General features: G+C 33.6%; 2 protein-coding genes across 5 annotated transcripts in view; one reads left to right on the forward strand and one right to left on the reverse strand.

Annotated features, from left to right (window-relative positions):
- Positions 1-19,139, forward strand: part of LOC106673839 (beta-1,3-galactosyltransferase 5) — a 107,501-nt gene that overhangs the window by 65,731 nt on the left and 22,631 nt on the right. The window lies entirely within an intron of this gene.
- Positions 13,754-14,699, reverse strand: LOC106673841. Of its 2 annotated transcripts, none has more exons than XM_014406169.2 (2): positions 14,369-14,699; positions 13,754-14,305 (listed from the first exon to the last, which is right to left on the reverse strand). In XM_014406169.2, the coding sequence occupies exon 2, from the start codon at positions 14,292-14,294 to the stop codon at positions 13,869-13,871; it is 426 nt and encodes a 141-aa protein (XP_014261655.1). In that variant the 5' UTR covers positions 14,295-14,305; positions 14,369-14,699; the 3' UTR covers positions 13,754-13,868. The 2 variants fall into 2 exon arrangements, with proteins under 2 accessions (XP_014261655.1, XP_014261654.1); XM_014406168.2 differs by having other exon boundaries at positions 13,754-14,296; positions 14,369-14,677.

The following is a 19,139-nucleotide window of genomic DNA, read 5'->3' on the forward strand; positions in this document are numbered from 1 at the left end:
TCTGGTTCTAATTCAAAAATTAACTTTCATGAGCGTTTGCTGATAATATGGTTGTAGATTAATAGTTCTATTCTATTGTTACAGATTAGAAAAACTAGAAATTCCGTTTAAAAGTACGCCTACGTACAAATGCATGCAATACTCTGAAATTTAATGCAGTCTTTGAATAGCTAGCTAATAACAGAGAACAAACGAAACACAAGACGAGTGGCAGAAAGGTAGTGACTTAATATAACAAAGGGTAAGAGTGAGAGAAAAGATAAAAAGAGGATGTGGAATAAAGAAAAGAGACAAAGTGAGAAACAGAGAGGATAAAGAAACAGAATGAGTCAGAGGGAGAGGGAGATAAAGAGAGAGAATGAGAAAGAGGGAGAGGGAGATAAAGAGAGAATAAAGGAGAGAGAGAGAGTGGGAGCGAAAGAGAAGAACAAAAAGAGTCTGTGTGAGAGGGAGAGAGAGAGTGAGAGAGAGAAAGAGTGACAAAGAGGGGCAGGCGGGAGGGCGCGCGTGCGCGTGTGTGTATGTGAGTGAGTTAGTAAGATTGAAACGAGGTGATTAAATTTTGTACATTTTCGGAAAGTTCCTACAAAAAGTATGCCATTAAGGACATTTTTGTAATTTTTTTTCTTTGTCTATGATATCCTATAAATGTAATAAATTACTTTTTCACCGAAATCTTGCTGGTCGATGCACTTGAAACGAAATATCCATCGACAGTATGGCATATAATTGTTATCACAGTCACTTATTTTCCCACGGTGGAAGCTAAAAACGTTTCATTGTTTAGGCATCAACTTGGTCTAAACACAAAAAATACTTCCCTTAATTTAAAAAAAAAGCAAAAAAAGGACTTCAAGATTTACATAATAATAGCTTCGTCTTATTCATTTTTTAAAAAGCAAAAAGATCGCAGATGATGATTTCTCCTTTCTCTTATCGCGGGAACTGGGGCTTGGTGCCAATGTTGTTTGTTTTTATCTATGTTATTTATAAAGTTAGATTGGCTGATGTTTTACGGAAGCTCCCGCAGTATATGGAACAAGGGAAGTTTTCATTATTAAGTTAACAAATATTAAATTAATTGGTCAAAGAATCGATAGCCAACAGTATTGCCTTTTTAACGTAATAATATTATTCACACAAATACGATATCAATTGATATGTAATAACATTATGGCAACATTTGAATCAGAAGTGCTAAAACCGTCATTTTCGTGATTTGAGTGTTCGTTAGACATCAATTAAATATTAGATTAATAAGAAATATTGATTTAAATTAAATTTACCTACATAGGAGTTGATTCTATATGTTTATTTTTATTCATTTATTTTGTAAAATCAATACCGATGCATTAGAAAAATAAAAGTTTNATAATTAATAATTAAATTATGTATAATATTCACGTTCATGTGTTAAAATGAGTAATATGAAACACTTATTTCATATAAGTATAGGAAACTATTAAAAGAATGTTATAATTTTTCTGGATGGCAGTTGCCAGGGAGTTGATCTAATTTGACTCAATTCTATTCTTTTTTCCGTTTCATTTAATTGTTTTTGTGAAAAGTGGTTTTTAATAAAAAAAATTACTAATAATATTTGAAAAAACCTTTTGATGAAACTTTTTTAATTGATCATCATCATTGGCTAGGACTAGGGAACAAAACATTTCTTGAAAAATAGTAATTGTTACCTATAGACAAACTTGATTGTTACTAGATGTAATAATAATTACTATACTAATTAGTAGTAGTGTATACAATGACCCTGAATATACCTATTGACGGATTGTTTCTTTAGCAAGCATGGGGGAGAAAGGATACTTGTCGAAATTGGACATTCTCGATGTTGTTGATCGAATGTAATTTGTCTGATAGGAAGTGTATTAAGTGAATTACAAACCTTGCCCTTTTAAAACCAGAAAACATTCTGATGATGCTTTTTGAAATGCATGCAACCAGTTATTTGGGAATCAATTCGAAGATTCATAAAACATTCTTACTTCTGAGGGTTGTTAAAGATTTAATTATAATTCTATTGTTTAGATTCATTTTTCCAATTTGTTCTTCCATTTTTGGAATTATATTATACTGTTAAACTAATTATTATGTTTGTCAGACAAAATAAAAGACAATATATGACCTACAATGAAATCCTTACATGACATTTTTCGTTTATAATTGCCAAAAACTTTTTTAAAGCCAATTTTAAATTATTTTAATATCATTGAAGTAATTCAATAGTACGACAATATGAAATAATTGTTTTATTGTAAAAAAAGCAAGAAGGCAGAGAAGGAATGAAAGAGCAAAAGCGCGATGGTGGGACAGAAAGTGAGAGAAAAAGAGAGAGAGAGAGTGAGAGAGAGCAAGAGAAAGAGAGAGAGAGTGTGTGAGAGAAAGAGAGAGAGAGAGAAAGAGAGAGAGAGAGAGAGAGAGAAAGAGGGAAAGAAAGATAAAAACTATGATGGAGAAAGAGAGAGTGAGTGTAAATGAAAAGGAGGGTATTATTACAATAATTTAAACATTAAAACAAGATTAGGACTAGAAGTTAATACATTTGTGTTTGAAAATATATTTTGTGCTTGTTCAAATGGACTCTTTGTGCGGAATGAAATGTTGACTGCATGGCAGAATCACAGAAATGATGTGGTCATGGAATCTTTTTATCGAATGATAGTCGTTGGAACCATGTCGACGATTGTTCACGTTATCGAACAAGCAAACGAAAAGGAAATAATAGTTCGATTTTAAAATTTCATACAGTTAACTTCAATTGACAATTTCTTTTAAAAAAAATTGCCATCACTGTAAATCGCTTTTGAGAAAAAACTTGTTTAATAAAGTTAGAAAACCAAGTTTTGTTAGTGAGACGTAAGGAGATGCAATGTCGTTCACTATTCGTGTATTCTGTGCATATTTTTTTATCAATTCACCTTTTACTTTTTCTTAAAACTATGGCTGTTGCCACTAAAAATGCTAATAAGAGGTTAATAATGTAGGTCGCAACGAGCTATCCACCCAATGTTTTGTTATACAATCCTGTAAGAATTGCTGATGAAGAAAGCATATTTTCAAATTTGGCTATACTCGATATCAAGAATTTGACGAAATCTCTGAATTTTGATGTTTTTATTTTCTCTGTTCGCTTTTTTCTCTTTTTAACGTATGATTTATTTATATTTCAATATCTTTCTTCTCTGTGCTTTGGACACGCTGTTTACTAGGATTGTAAATTAGATCAATTATCTACGTCCTTGGTTTAAAAAGAACGGCCTAACACTCAGGCAGGTAAATTTTATAACCTTGTACAATAGACTCGTTTTACAACTTTCCTTTCTTTCTATAAAGTCCTTTTAGGGCTTTTAAGAACTTCTTTAGATTGCTATTCGAGAGATCGATAGCCGCCAAGTTAACCTGAACTTAGCCTCAGATTTGAAAATAATTTGTGATTCTAATAAACAAAGCTTTTTAAGTTTGGCGAGATTGTTAATCAACCAAATTCAAATTTCGAAAACACGACCCGGACTTTCCCTCTTTTCTTTGTTGACGGTGTATGCTATACTACGCGTGAATGTTGAATCAATCAGGAGTTAATGGACGAAAATAAACAAAATAACTCTGAACACTTCTCTAAACTCAAGTATTGCAATATCCCAATATGAGCGGTTCTGGGATAGCTCTAATCTATACTACACTTTCTACCGTCGCAATTCAATCTGTGGCTTCAAAGATCCGGACCGGAGGGGCAAAACGGATGAACCCAGTGAATAAGATATCCACTATTTCTAAATCTTTTGTCATACATTTTAAGAGTTATTGTGTAACTTTCTTCTTAGGTTTAATAAATAAACAAGATAAATTTAATGCATTATATTGAAAAATATTACACAAAATAAAGGATCAGGACCTAGGTTATTTCCTTGGAGTACACCAGCGTGTACCGGGCAACTACTAATTTTGGTGCGTAATCGAGTGCATACTCTATACATTTCCATTATTTCTTAATATATTTAGGTATTGGTGGACGTTTCTACCGTAAACGTGGAACGTTAACTCAATATGTGAACTGGCCTGCCTCATAATTCTCCGGTTGAAGTGGTTCGGTAAATCATTACGGCCCAATGTAATCGGTAGACCGCCCAAACCATTCGGAGCGTCAAACTTTAGTCATTACTCATGAATATGAAACAACCATTAGTAGTAGTAAACCGTAGGTTTAACAGCGTCAGACGTAACTTCGATACTCCAACGGTAACGAATTTTCCGCTACAGAATTCTCACGGGCTACACGGCAAATTGGACATTGTTTAACTATTTGAAATACAGTCGTTTGTTTTAGATATTCGAAAATGTCGTCTAACGAATTAAGTATTTTAAGAACTTCGAAATTATTATATGCACAATAATTCTTATTATTATAACCAACATGATTATTCCAACATAACTACATATTTTTTAGGTCATAAATTTAGTTACTTGAATGTACATTATAGAACATTTACACATCCCTATAAATTATCAAGCTTTGGTGGACTAGAAAGTCGGTACAATTTTGATAATTATTTTAAACGCAAGACTTACTGTGTATTCAAATTATCTCTGGTATAATAAATATCAGTCTTCAATATTATAAGTTTATGTTACAATCCAATTAGAAGAAATAGGCCGATTAGAAAGGTTAGATAGAAACAACACTACAAATTAACCTTTTTATTAAGAGGTTGACTAAAAGAATTAGACATAATTTTAGCTTTCAAGTATAAAAACTAAAGTTTATAGTTTCAGAAATTCAGAGAGGATATAGTGGTTTTCAGTTGTTTACTATCAATTGTTTACATATTTTAATTAATTAATCCTCCACTTTTGTTTATAATGATGAGCTCCCCAATCCATTACAACTTTTTGAATATGAACATAAAAACACGTGATTTTCGCGTAATATCCCTTTATGCGTTTAAACGAGGTCATTCGGCAGTTGATTTGCTAAGGTTTCGGAAGTGAATGGAGAACGAGCCCCGAGAAAGACCTCCAACTTTAATTGACAATGATGTTCTTAAGCTTCAGGTGGAAGAAAACCACTATCAAACAGTTAGAGGACTCACAGAACAACTAAATGCTACCTTGCTACCTTGTCAAGACAGTTAAAGAACACAGGAAAAGTCAAAAAGCTTGATCTATGGATCCCTCATGAGCTCACTGAGTGACAGCAGTTAAAGCTCCTTGAGACATCATGCGTTTCGTTGCTAGCCAGGAAAAAAATCGAGCCATTTCTTGAGAGAATAATCACTTGAAATGAAAAATGGATTGTATATGTCATTAAGCGTCGGTCAGGGCAGTGGTTAAACATAAAAAAAAGTTGGTCACGAGTTAGCAAAAATGTGTAGAAAATGAAGATGAACAAAATGATTTTGTTTTTATATAGCAGTTTTACTAAAAATCTGTACCTTATAAACGGACATTTCATGTGAAACAACCCAATATAAATGACCTGATTTCCTAAAATCAATGTACTACATCAATTGGATATCCTTTCGTGTATTGTCACATTTTATGGCCAAACCAACAACTAATTAAGAATAGAATATCCGGTCATATTAGGTCATATTATGTACGTAATAAAGTCATTATGGTTTTTCTTCTGTTGTGATTCTGCCTTCAAGCTCACATCTTTGACTTACTGAAGGCAGGCAGTTTCTTGGTTCATACTTAAACTTTCCTTATTTGGACTTAGGGTTGTCTGTGTCTTTCATTACAAATTCTAATTTGTACTGAGAAAAGGCAAGGGAATATAACGAAGTATCCTCTTTACGGCCAACCTGTTTAATTAATCTGTACACATTGGGACTCGCGTTGATTAACTAAAGCAAAATTGCAAACATTATTTTCTTAAATAAATCTCTGTTGTGCTACCGGCAAAATATGATTACGAAAATAATTTCAGCAATTTCTTGACTTTATGGCGTAAATGTCGTCTTGTATTATGTTAATTGGTTTCTCGTGTTTGTAATACCGTGCTAAGATAATAATTGTGGCTTTACTGCACAAATAAAATAAAAGTATAAACATTTTGTTTACATACTTTGTAAATGTGCATATCTAAATTGCCTGTTATTTATTGCATAGGGTTGAACCTAGGGTGTCACCTCAGGGGAGTTCACCTACCCCCTTATTTGGCTAGGTCGGTATCTTCTTTAAGCCAGATGCCCTGGAGATCGAAGCTTCTTAACCATGGGGGTTAGGCTCCAGGGTCTTTGGACAGCTAGGTCATTTCAGCCACAATGCGTGGAAACTATATTCTAAACTAAAACTAATTAATTTCTATAGTACAGTCCCACAAATAAATACATTTGTACATTGTGTATTCCTTTTGTATTGTTTTCCATTATGTGTTTTCCTTCTAAGCAACGTGTAGAGATTAGTGACCGTTAATCGATAGTTATTCAGATATCGTGAGATGCGGTCGGGACCGCATCTCACGATATCTGAATAACTTCTAAGCAACCAAGAATGCGAATAAAATATTTCTGTTATTTATTTTTATTATTTATTTACAGATATTTTTTATCTCAACTAAAAACCTTAATTAATTGAAAGATATTAATTGGTCAAGCGGACCACGAAAACTAGTGAATTTCTGTTATATTCTATTAATAATTAAAGAAACCTTTTGAAATATTTTATTAAATTATAGCAAGTAACCAGTATAATTAATCATATATTATATTTTTAATAGAAATCAATCTGAACAGAATTTCTTCAATTTTTCTACTTTAAAAATAATGGAAAGTCTCATTTGCAGCTACCTTTTGGAAAATTGTTCGAAAATTTTACCTATAAAGGGATTCGTTTAAGTAATAGGATTAAATACATTTAACGTGATCATGAAAATAACCAATGTCTTTTCATGAGTAACTTACGAAAAGCTCAATCTGTCTAATGCTTATGTATTACCTCACATCCCGGATAAAATACATCATACTGAAAGTAACAGATGTCTTTTTGTCCACCCTTCTTCGTAGGTCTACAGAGGGAAACTCGGAATCCTATAAAGCTTCCATGGGATTGGAGTGAGATCTTTATGAGGGGCCATTCGCATAATTTTGGAATATGTTTAAACGGATTTAAGATAGACGCGGAAGCATAGGTTTATGATTATAAACTAGAATCGGGCCTTATTTATTTCCTTTTTTCTATACCCTTATAAAACTTTCTAAGCTTGTTTGGTTCGTGAACCTGAATGGGAAAACAATCTGAAGCGCTAAATATTTTAACAACTTAAATTAAAGCTTTTAGTTTGAACATCTCCAAAATATATAATATTAAAATAATTGATTTGTCAAATATGGACGGTTATTCAGTTAATTAGCCGTTTCCGGCCCGCTTTCCTCGCTCTTTTATTAGTTCATTGAGAACTCGCCCTTCTTCTTTGCTTGTCAAAGAAAGAAGAAAAGAAGCATCATAAAGGAAAGGATTACAAAGTGTTTGACAGTTAGAGCGTGGTAGGTTATCTTTTCTACTGTCTGTTGTTAATGAAGCAGTGTTTTCAGCTTGATGCTAATTGTTTTGACAAATTTCTAAATCATCTCTAAGTCTACTTCACAATGCTATTGTACTTAACGGCTCCACAACGGTTGCTAACCTAGTGCTAAAAGGTTTAACACTAAATCCGACGGTCAGATTAATTGAAAATAATATTATAATAACTTTTTGGCGAAGAGTTATGGGCAAATACCGGATTTTAGTAAGCTATTGTTTGGAAAAAGCCTTTTACCCGAAGGAAATGAAACCAATGCCCCTTTAAATTGGATTTTACCTTTTGTTATCCTTCCCGCTGAGAAATTGTTGCTAAACGCTTCAGGAAAAAACTCATCGAGGAGGTATTTATAATCCTACAGTATTAAATCCCTAGAGGTAAAGCCCTTGGATTAGTGATGGAAAGAGGAAATATCGAAATCATAATCCGTTTGTTCATAATCTGAGTCACGTCTCAGGATAACAGAATTATTGCACAGGCTAAAAGACGATATCTTCTAGGATTTCATTTTCCTAATGTTTATGATTTCAACACTCAAAGGGCCCGAAATACCCATTTTTACTTATTAAATAAACAGGAACCCAACGTGTTAACTGTATACTAATTATGCTTGTAACTATTAACAAAATCCAATTTTCATTCATTGGTCTTAAAATAACTTCATGATGTTCGTTAACTTATTTTCTTATCAATAATCACTAGGGCTGTTGACACGGTGCTCATTACTTGAGGATAAAGGTCCCGGGTTCGAGTGCAGTGGCCTTGCATAGATAAGAGATTTTTTTTAAAACACAGAAACACGTGGGCTGATTGGACCTCTGCTGTTGCGAACTCCCGAAAAACAAATCACGTACTCTATGTTTAAAAAGTTTAATAATTGGAAATTACATTGCTAATTATTTTAGCATAATATTTTTCTCCCAACAACTCTCATATTCTTCTTTCAGCCCAGTTCTATTTGAACATATGATAGAAGATCATCATAAAATGGCCCTCTCCTTTTGCTCGATGATTGGGGTTATTATGGGATTAACAACCTACGATCAACCTCAATAATATGGGAAGAGTGTCGTCTTTTGTTACTTCCTTATTTTTCCAGATTGGGAATCTTCTTTGTAATGTTCAAGGAATTGGACGGTAGCTAACAGTGCTAAAAGAATATGTCAATGTTAACTGGATTTTGTCGTAAGATGGTATTACGAATACCAGTCTCATCGGAGTCAAATTCTTTCAATTTTTTATATTTAACCGATAAACATGTTAAAGGATTTAATACAAAAAAACTGGAAAATTCTGTAGAAAAATGATATACAGGGTGTATCAACTTCTACACTTCACCCATTTAATTCGGAAACAATTAGCATTAGCAAAAAATGGTGTTATACCAACCCCAAGTTAATTTTGGCTAGGAATCGCGTAGTAATAACAAATTTAACATAACTTTCTCATCTAGCTGCAAAATGACACTAACTTCGATTATAGAGCTCATTTTATGCCACTTTTTCTGATAGGAAAATTTTGATACGATCGACCGTTTCTGAGTTATGCCCGACGGAAGGCGCGTGAGGGGTATGCTTTGTGTAACAGCAAGAGGCCCACCCCCTTTATTAAGAAAACGATTAAGATTAGCAAAAAATGGTCTTGTACAAACGCCAACTTAATTTTGGCTCAGAATCGCGTAGTGGTAACAGATTTAACATAACTTTCTCATCTAGCTGCCGTCGGGCATAACTCGGTATGGTCGATCCTATCAAATTTTCCTTTCAGTAAACGTGGAATAAAATACCGAATTGTATTATCAATCAATTATAAATTCATATCATTATGCTATTATCGAATTTTTACAATAAAAATATGGAATTCTCATTTAAAATAACAAAGTTAGGGTCAATCCTTTTTAAAAAAATAGTTCCTACTCACAGCAGTTGTTTTGCAACGATCCGGATTTCGAGCCCTTAGCTCATCATGAGTTTGAAGGATTTCTACAACCACGTCTCTCGACATATTTCATTTCTATTAAGTTAGTGTCATTTCCCAGCTAGAGGAGAAGGTTATGATAAATCTGTTACCACCGTGCAATTACTAGCCAACATTAACTTGGGGTTTGCTAAAATTAATCGATTCCGAATTAAATGGGTGGACTATAGAAGTTGTACTCCCTGTATATTTTTCTCTCATTTCCCTCGCGACATCTTCTTTTTATTTTTATCTCTCTCACTATTTACTTATCTTTCTATCTATCTATTTATCAATCTATCTAGTCTTCTCTGTTTTCCTTTTATTTAAAACATTTCTGTGAAGTTCCATCTTGTAATATTATATTTTATTACTCTGTTCTTTTGATTACTTCGAGATTTTGTTTCCTACCTCTTTGGTCTTGTGTCTTTTCCTTGCACGCGCCCAGATTTTACTTCTGTTGAACGAGGAGGTTTTCTACAGGAAATTTTTAGCGCTTTCGTGACCGGCTAAAAGGCCCCTCGATCGCCCAGAAAATGTCTTTGTGAGAGAACGATCCGCGGACATGCGAGGTCGGAGAGCAACAGTTTTCCCAACGCGATTTTCGCCATATCCGACCCATTCTTAGGGCCGAGCCTTGGGAAAAGTTAAGTAATACAACTCGGACTGCAGTAAATTAACCCCATTTCCTACAATTTGGAAGAATCTGCATCAACGGCTATCAGTAGTATCGCGTTTCACCCGGAAATTTCCTTGTGATTTCCTTTGCCGTATTGCATCAGGAAACAACGTTATTAGGTTTTATAAGCCTTATAAGACCAAAACAATAAAATTAACTGTCAAAGTTAAAATTCTTTTCATTATTTTCACAATTTTCATTTCTTCCACATTCGTTGGATTAAATTATTGATTATTGATCAATAATTAAATCAAAATGATACAATAGATATCAAATAAGACTGTAAGAACGTTTTTTTAAATAACTTAATTTTTTTGTTATATTACATATATCTTTATTACGGATTCTTATTCTTTCTGTCAATTTGTAACAGAAGCTCCCTTTAATTTTCTTTATTATTCTATTAAATTATGTTAAAACTTATACTAACTACATTTCTTATTTTGGTTATTTTTGTGTTACTAAATGCATTGTGCAAAAATTTTATATTTTGAGATTTCTCCGTGTGGTCTGCCATGTGATGAACCTGCAATTTGTTCATTACCGAGTATTTTGGTCTGCCTATTCTCGCTGATTGGTCTGTCAGACGCGTTTAGGCATTTAGAGCATCTTTAGTATGTCTGAAAAACTGATCTGTAAATTCCAATCGAAGATAAAAAAATGTGAGATCTCTCACATAGACAAGGAAGATGGTGAAACTCGTCGGACAGGCCAACTCAGTGAGGAAGGTCAAATCAAATTCAATTTCACTACATGAACATTCATGATGTTTGAATACACAAAGTATGATGATGTCGAAAGAAGACTTAGGAAGTGGTGGCTTTTGTTCCCCAAGCACTGCAGCTTTCTGGCTTATTGTACTTTCCTAGTTCCTTAGTTTAGTCTGTCGATTCAATTCATCAATTAATGCTAGGTCATCGACTGTCGTTAAATCGAGGTTAAAAAATTTTTATTTTTGGTGTATTAATTTCAGTGGATAACGTTAAAACAAACGTGTTCTACGAATACGACGCACCATATTCTAATTTGGTACAATTTAGCAAGATAAATCAACAAAATACTGTTTTTTGTTGTTGCATATTTTAACAAACATTCAGTAAACAAAGAATGTCAGGAAATGGTCAAAATTTGTATTTGACCTCATTCTCCTGATTTTAGCGTTATAAAACCCTTGGACACCGACTTTTACGGAAGTCGGTAAAATTCCTAGTGCAAGCTCTAACATATTTTTCAAAATCTTGTGGACCGATTTGTATGATTGATAATTCTTTGTAAAGAAATTCTCAAGTGCATTTTATAACTTTATAAAACATTAAAATCGGATTATTTCCATAAAAACAAGGTTAACTTCTGGCAAATCATTTTGAAATTTTATGCATTTTCTTATATTAATATTTTACTTTTGTATTTTAAAAAATATTATTTTCTTAATATTTTTATTTTAAAAGATACGTTCCTCTTATTTCAAATAGGCTGACATTAAAATCCTTTTAGCCGTTTCAGATATTCCGATAACGACTTCTCCAAAATCGGAAAAAATTTAGGGGCCAAAAAATCGATAAAATTAAATACGAACAAAAATTTATATTTAGGCGGCTCTGGAAGTGTTAAAACGGTGTGTTTCACGGAAATTTTACGACCTAGTTTATTGAAAAATATTTTGTTTTTATACATTTTATAGTATATTCATAGACTTTGATAGCTTTTACTATATTTTTATTGCAATCTAGATTAAAAAATTTCGTCAAATGATATATTCATATAGAGCAAGTGGAATGGCGAAATAAAAATTATTGTAAAACGGAAAATTTCGACTTTTAAAATTGTTTTTTGAAACCATGGCCTGTTGACAAGAAGTTGCGGTTATATGTCCGATATTTTGGGGTTTAGAATCACCAAAAAAGGTTTGGTCCAAATCTGCCCAAATCCAAACTTGGTCGCCCCATTGTCAGTATACTTTTTAATTATGTTTTTTAAATTTATCTATAGCTTATATTTTCCTTAAAAATGTCAATGAACAAAAAAAAGACGATTGTAAATATTTATTTTAAAAAGTGCCCTCTTTTTTGCCTCTTAGTGTTTAAACTTTTCTATTTCAAATGTCAAATTTATATTTAGATGTAACCTATTTTTTTATATCAAACCCATATAAATTTCTACATAAATTGTTAAAAAATATTTTAATATTTTGAACCTATTTATTAATCAGTGTGATAAGGGTGATCTTCATGCCCTATGGCAATACATTTATACTGTGTTAATTTCCTTTTTTTTTTTTTTTTTTTTTTTTTCAACTGTTATAGTTACCAAATTCTCCCAATTTGACTAATTTTGTTCAGAACTTACATTAATTAGTTGAATTGTTAGAGTTTTGTATTCGTTAATAAATAATTTCTCATCCAGGGCTGCATTACTTTCATTTAGTGGACGAAATTTACTGCTGTCATTTTATGGACGAAGCCCTGGGATAAATAATTTAATTCAGGTCCTGACTTACTGCGTAGCCTTTGACAAATGTTATTCGGAAGAGAAATCCTTTTTGATTGAGTTTCTGCGGTCTCAATTCCGGAGGCCCTTCGGATTCTGCGGTCGGTCCCGAGGGTTATTGACTCAATTTCGAGCACAAACTCCCTTTTACCAACTCCCCGAGCTTTCTGTGGTGTTATTTGTTAAATTAACCGCGTGCACGTGCTTTTTGGGAAAATGACAAATACCCGATATCATACTTTCCTTTAAAAAATAAATATGTAAAAAATAATAAGATTTGATTTTTTTTTATTTCATGTAAATTTTTATAACTTTGCCAATCTAGATATTAAACTATCGAAATAACAAAAACCAACTCTTTTACGTTATGTTTTTTGCTATCTTTATCGTTATCATGTAATCAAAATGTTTATTGTGCACAGAACATATTTGTTCAAGCACCGTTATTAAAGGAACATTTTTTCATGTTCATCTTAGGTCGTGGTATCATGTAAGCAATACGTTATGCGTTTGACGACAATTTACAGTTTTTAGATACACGGATAGGTACAAAACCTTTATTTAGTAAAAAGCATAGATATGATTCTTTCTAAAGAGCGAATGCAAAAAATTAAAATTGGCGGACATAATAATTGTCGTTCAAGGTAGTGGGAAAATCGCATTCTGTTACTAATTACTAAAAATGAGAAACAGTCAATGGAATGATCTCAGAACAAAATGTCAAATGTATTTAAGCAGGTGATTCGCATTGCGATATTTTATGAATGAATTGATCTAGTTGTTGATTAGTTTCCTACATGACATTCTTAATGACTAATAGAGCATAATGACCTTCGTCGACCGGGATATCACGTCCTGCCTTTAATTTACCGGCCTCGACATATGTTTAAATCTAGTTTTAATTAATTATTTTTTTACAAGTATTGGTTGAGATGAAATAGCCAGTGCCACGAGCGGGATTCGAACACACGACGTTCGGCTCAATACGCCGCTTTTTCTAACCACTTGAGCTATCATGACTTAAGTTCAAGTATGAATTATGAATATTGGATACATATATGGATTTAAATCTAATATTGATGAAACACCTGGTCTAATTGAGAAATATGTTGTCGTTTGAAATTTCGTATTTGCGAAACGAGTGTTTAATGTTTGTTTAGATTGAGAGAGGGTTTATTAAAAGTATGTTTTCTGCCGCCATTAAAATCTTCAGGTGCCTTTCTTACCGCAGTCCGTACTTATTTTCTCCAACTGCTTCCTTGTCTTTTCTAAATCGTCAATCTGGATCTGGTAGATGGACGGGTCTGACCAGGGGGATTTCAGCCCTTCGGCCAGTCGCAAGGCCATTCTCCCGTCTTTGCGTTCGGACAGAAGATCGGACTGGCTTTGGATCTTCAGGCGGTCCGCTTTACTGGAGTGAGGTGGAATCTTGACACCGGGGATCAAAGAACTACCGCACCCTGTTCTCGTGATGCCGGTGCTCGTCTTGGCCTCTTCGATATCCATGGCCTCGCCGACGTCGTCGTAGGAAATCGCAGCGGCCACGCTTGGACGACCCGCCTCGATCTCCATGTACTCGTCTGGAACGTCGATGTCCATCGGAGGATCCTTCCCTCTCTCACCGGGCCAAAACATTTCTGAAATTTCTGCAGGTTGTATTTTTCCATTTTTAATAAAAAATACGACAGAACGATCTCTTATGTACTTACAGCAATGTATGATTTGTTTGTAAATTTAGGCTTTTGATCTTAAATTCTTATGTCCTTGTATAAATATAAACCTGCTACTCCTTGCCATATGGATATTTCATAAGTGAGAAGGCCATATGGCCAAATTTGCACACAGAACTGTCCCGATTTTTGACGTTTATTAAAAGATCTTGCCCGGTTATCCATCAACAAACAGTTTTCAAACACCCTCCTTTTTTAAATAACGATAGCTCATAATTTCTCAAGGATGGACGCCTTTCTTCGAAATGTTAGATTGACCCGGACTATTTTATAGCGAAAAAACCTATCGATTTTTATGAAAGCACAAAAAATATTTATTTCCGTCATCCCAAAGTTAATATATTTAAAAATCTAAGCATCAACTACCTAATGCAATAATGGATTAGAATAACTCATTGAAAAGGCTAAATAGTAGTAGTAAGGTTGTAGATGACACACCTCACAGGCCTACAAAAACATAAAGTTCGGGCCATAAAGTCCACCCTAGTATATTGTCTATACATTACATAATTGTGTTTTCATTATATTTTTAACATCAAAGACTTTTCCAACTAAATTTTGTTGCTTAATAATTCCTAATTCCAATTGATACTAAGTTATGAAACTCAGTTTTTTTTACTTTCGAAGTAAAAGTTTGACTGGGTCTTGCCAGTTGCTTGACCCTTTCTGAACACGCAATAATTGTATGAATGATAAACCGTAGAACATCGATTTTGGAAATAACAAAAAACATAGGACAGACTTGGAAAGTCAATTATACCTATTTAAATAATCCAAAGCAGAGAGTCAGCGACAAGTCAAACGCTCAAATAGGATATATATGAAAAATATGTGCGAAAGTCCTGAAAAATAAAAACACGCAGAGGGTCGGCGATGGCCTCAGATGTTTGTCGGCGCCTAAACTTGCCACATTTTATGATTTTATATTCCAAAAGACCACACAAGAAAATCCTAGGTAGGGCCGTACGCCTTAACTAGTAGTGGAAAATGATCAATTTAGAAGAACTCTTCAAATCCCAGTTTGATAGCTTGGCTAATCGCTCAAACAGCTGGAGTGTTAACCAATATAAAAAACGTAAAGCTGGTCGACTTATGCCATGCACATCCAGAGGAGGATATTGAAACGCTAAATCAAATAAAGTTCTTAAGGAACGTCTCCAACATTTCGCCGGTGACCATTGCGGAAGAAAGAATTTAAAAAAATCCCATTTTCAGATGTAACAAAAATTGACCTCAACGACTCTCGTGGTTGGGCATATTATTACTAAGGCATACTTAAAGAAGAAATGATAAGTTCGAAAAGGCAAGTAGGCGGAGGATATATGGAGTGCCATCGGTTACAATAAGTGAACAGAATTTTTCTTTTTTAATTTCTGGTAAAATGAAAAGTATGTAATATCTAGAATGAATAGAAAATCTATTAACAAGGTTCACAGAGACAATACCAAGTGAGTCATTTTTATCCCAGCAGTGCTCTGTCTCAGCAAAAATGATAAAAGCCTTTTTTCAAAAAGAAAAACCTCAATTTTTGGAAGGACCAGCTAGGTCTCTAGATTTTAATATAAGTAAAAATGTCTGGGGACCTCTTGTCAAGGCCCTCAGTTCCACAAAACAGAAGAGATGAAGGACAGGTGACAAGAAAAATGGGAGGAACAATTTCCTTATAAATACTGTTATATGCACAGAGGTTTATTATTATTATTAAAAACTGTATAACTTTATTTAAATTATTTGTGAATCAGCTGTCTATTTCAAACAAGTTGGTGGCAGGAATGAATAAATTAGACGGTTAAACCGAGGTTTTCTCCTTGAAAACAAGAATTAATTTGGTACGTCAGGCGGAACTTTCGTCCGGTCGTCCATGCAATCCCGGTTTTATAACGTATCCCGTTTTAATTAAATTGCCTCCAGTTTTGGAGGGTGTAAAGATAGAAGGGGATCTCCCTATGGTGAATTAACCGACACGGAAATTGGTTAATTGTTTTATTTATATTTTTTATTCAACGTTGTCAGCCTGCTGTAATGAAAGACAAAGCTGCACAGATTGGCGTATCATTTTGTCCGCACTGGGAACGAAATTCATTTTCACCACGGTGAGGTCGTTAATTTTCGTTATAAGCTCATTTTCCGTTCGTTATTATCGCTTGTCGGGTCTCGTCTGACGTGGAAATACATGACCTTTTTCATAAGAGCATTATTTATTTTTCCAAGGGCATAAGCCCTGTCAGACGATGGGTTATCATCTCCCATATCTCATTTTACGTAAGAAAATCACCGCGCGCCACGTAATCGGTGCAATTTAAGCAGAGTTAGCCCATAAAATCCGACATAAAACAACATTTTCGGCTCATTCATGCTGTGGCTTATGTTGTAGTGCATTTGCAGCTAATAAGTCAATTTTATTGACTTTTTATGTTTCTAGTTTTAGCTTCTGGCACATTTGTTTATGAACGTTTTTTGAACTCGAGAAATCTCTTTTTATTAAAGATTACGGTTAAAATAGTAAATTCTTATCATGTACAACTCAATAATATTGCCCCAATTTGTTACTTTTATCACTACCAAAAAAATACAGGGAGAGAGAGAGAGAGAGAGAGAGAGAGAGAGAGAGAGAGAGAGAGATACGTGAGAGAGATAGAGAAAGGGAGCGAAGGAGAATGAAAAAAAGGAAAGAGGTGAGGGAGTTAGATAGAGGGAGAGAAGAAGAGACAGAGTCGGAAAGAAAGAGGGGGAGAGATAGAAAGAGGAAAAAGAGAGAGGTCGATAGATATAAATAGAGAAAGGATAGATAGGTAGATAGAAGGAAAGAAAAAGTGTGAGGAAGAAATAGAGAGAGAAGTAAAGTGAAAGTGAGCGAGAGAAATAGAAAGGGAGAGAGAGTAAGAGACCGAGGGAGATAGAGTAAATAATAAGATAAAAACATAATATGCAAGATATATAAATATTGTAACAACGTAAATAAAAAATTATAATTAAATTAATAAAAATTTAAAAAACGAAAACTGTAAAACTAACATATAAAACTTACAATAGTAAATACAATAGCTTGTTAACATATTTTTATTATATATATTTTATATGTTTAACGGTAAGAAAAGTGTTATTTTGAAAAATAGTATGTAATTTTGTATATTTTCGAAACTCAAGTATGATGAGGGGAGGCGGATGCCCCGAAAATCGATCTCTAATAGCAGTGTAAAAGCAGGCGGGTGTTTTCAGTTCAACAAATCCATATATAAAGGAAATGCTAGCACGGAAAAGATAATTTTAAAATGATGTTAAAATTGTGTGTCTTCGTATAAAAAAGTATATACATGTATATATTGTAGCGTTTTTTGTTTTTTTTCTTGTAAGAATAGCAAGCACACGATGTTATAATCTCTTATCTTATCATATTAGCTTTGATATAGTCAGGTGGTAATACCCAATACATTGTATTTTAAAAGACATGTTAGATTAACTACTAATATTGTTCATAATTTAATATTGTAGGCTTACGATAGGGTTGACGGCAGCTTGATCAAAATTTATCTCCTATGGCATACTTGAACATCTGCCTGGCTGCACCAAGCTAAAAAATGGACAGTGCGAGTACAGGTTGATCGGACTCTATCCATATTGGCCCAATATGGTTTCACAAAGTCGGGAAAGTTGGAAGCTGGACGTTAATAAATTGTATACATGCGTGAAATTTATCTGCATGCACCATATATAATTGAAGCACCTAATTGGGAAAACTGGCCTGATTATTAGCTTGGGGAAGTATCGTGTATCACGTATGTGTCGTTAGTTTTGTTTAATGAATAAGCTGTTCTATAAACTCACCAGCTTTAACAAATTCTAATGATATGTTGATGAATTAGAAAGTAATTGTTGAGTGCCCACAAAAAGCAGTATACGTATATCCAACCCCATAACAGCTCTCCCAGATTATTAACAAATTTCTTCAATCTTTATAAAATCAGTACTGCATGTTGTCCTGTCAAGTGTAAATTAAAAATAGTAAAGATAAAAAAACTTGTTGGATATTCCAATATTCTTTGGATCAAAAGAGCCTAAACCATTTTAAATGACCAACGAAACTACCCAGACAGACCTAAAATTCCTTTTGTCAAAGATGTAATCCACTGCAGTTATCGCCAATTTCGTACAAACCACCCAACCAACATAAATCTTCAAATAAAAAAACTTATCCTGACGTTTCCTGCAATCCTCCTAACCGACTAAAACGACCTCGGGATCTTCTTTGCAGTGATGGTGAAACAAACCTCAATTAAGTAGAGAATAACTAGGGCCCATAGGAGTATTGCCAATAGGTAATTTCTATACTGTTGTTTATTTATTTTACACACTCGCCGTTACTTGTTTCCCAATTGAAGGTAGTTTTAATATACCGTAAGTAAAAAAAGAATAAAAGACGTAAAAAAAAGGATTAAACTAGGTATTTTCCTTAGAAATAAATTGTTCTCAAGTCAATTAAAGAAATATTTGCCCGGCTTATACGAAAAAGATTATAACATTGGCTTTCATAAAACCGGTTCACCTTCTTGCCTACTTAACCTACTTAATCTAACTTTTAATCAAACATACTACTGAATAATTTAACATACACATAATTTCCTCATGCCAGTTTAAATTAAGCTGTTCGATACGTATTTTCAATTATATACAAAACTCGTGCATTAATTTATAGGCTCGTGGAGAAAGCGAAATTTATTATTTCACCCCAACTTTTGGCAAAATGTCTACA

Source organism: Cimex lectularius, unplaced genomic scaffold (assembly GCF_000648675.2).
Source record: "Cimex lectularius strain Harlan isolate CLEC.00 unplaced genomic scaffold, Clec_2.1 scaffold6, whole genome shotgun sequence".
Taxonomy (NCBI): domain Eukaryota; kingdom Metazoa; phylum Arthropoda; class Insecta; order Hemiptera; family Cimicidae; genus Cimex; species Cimex lectularius.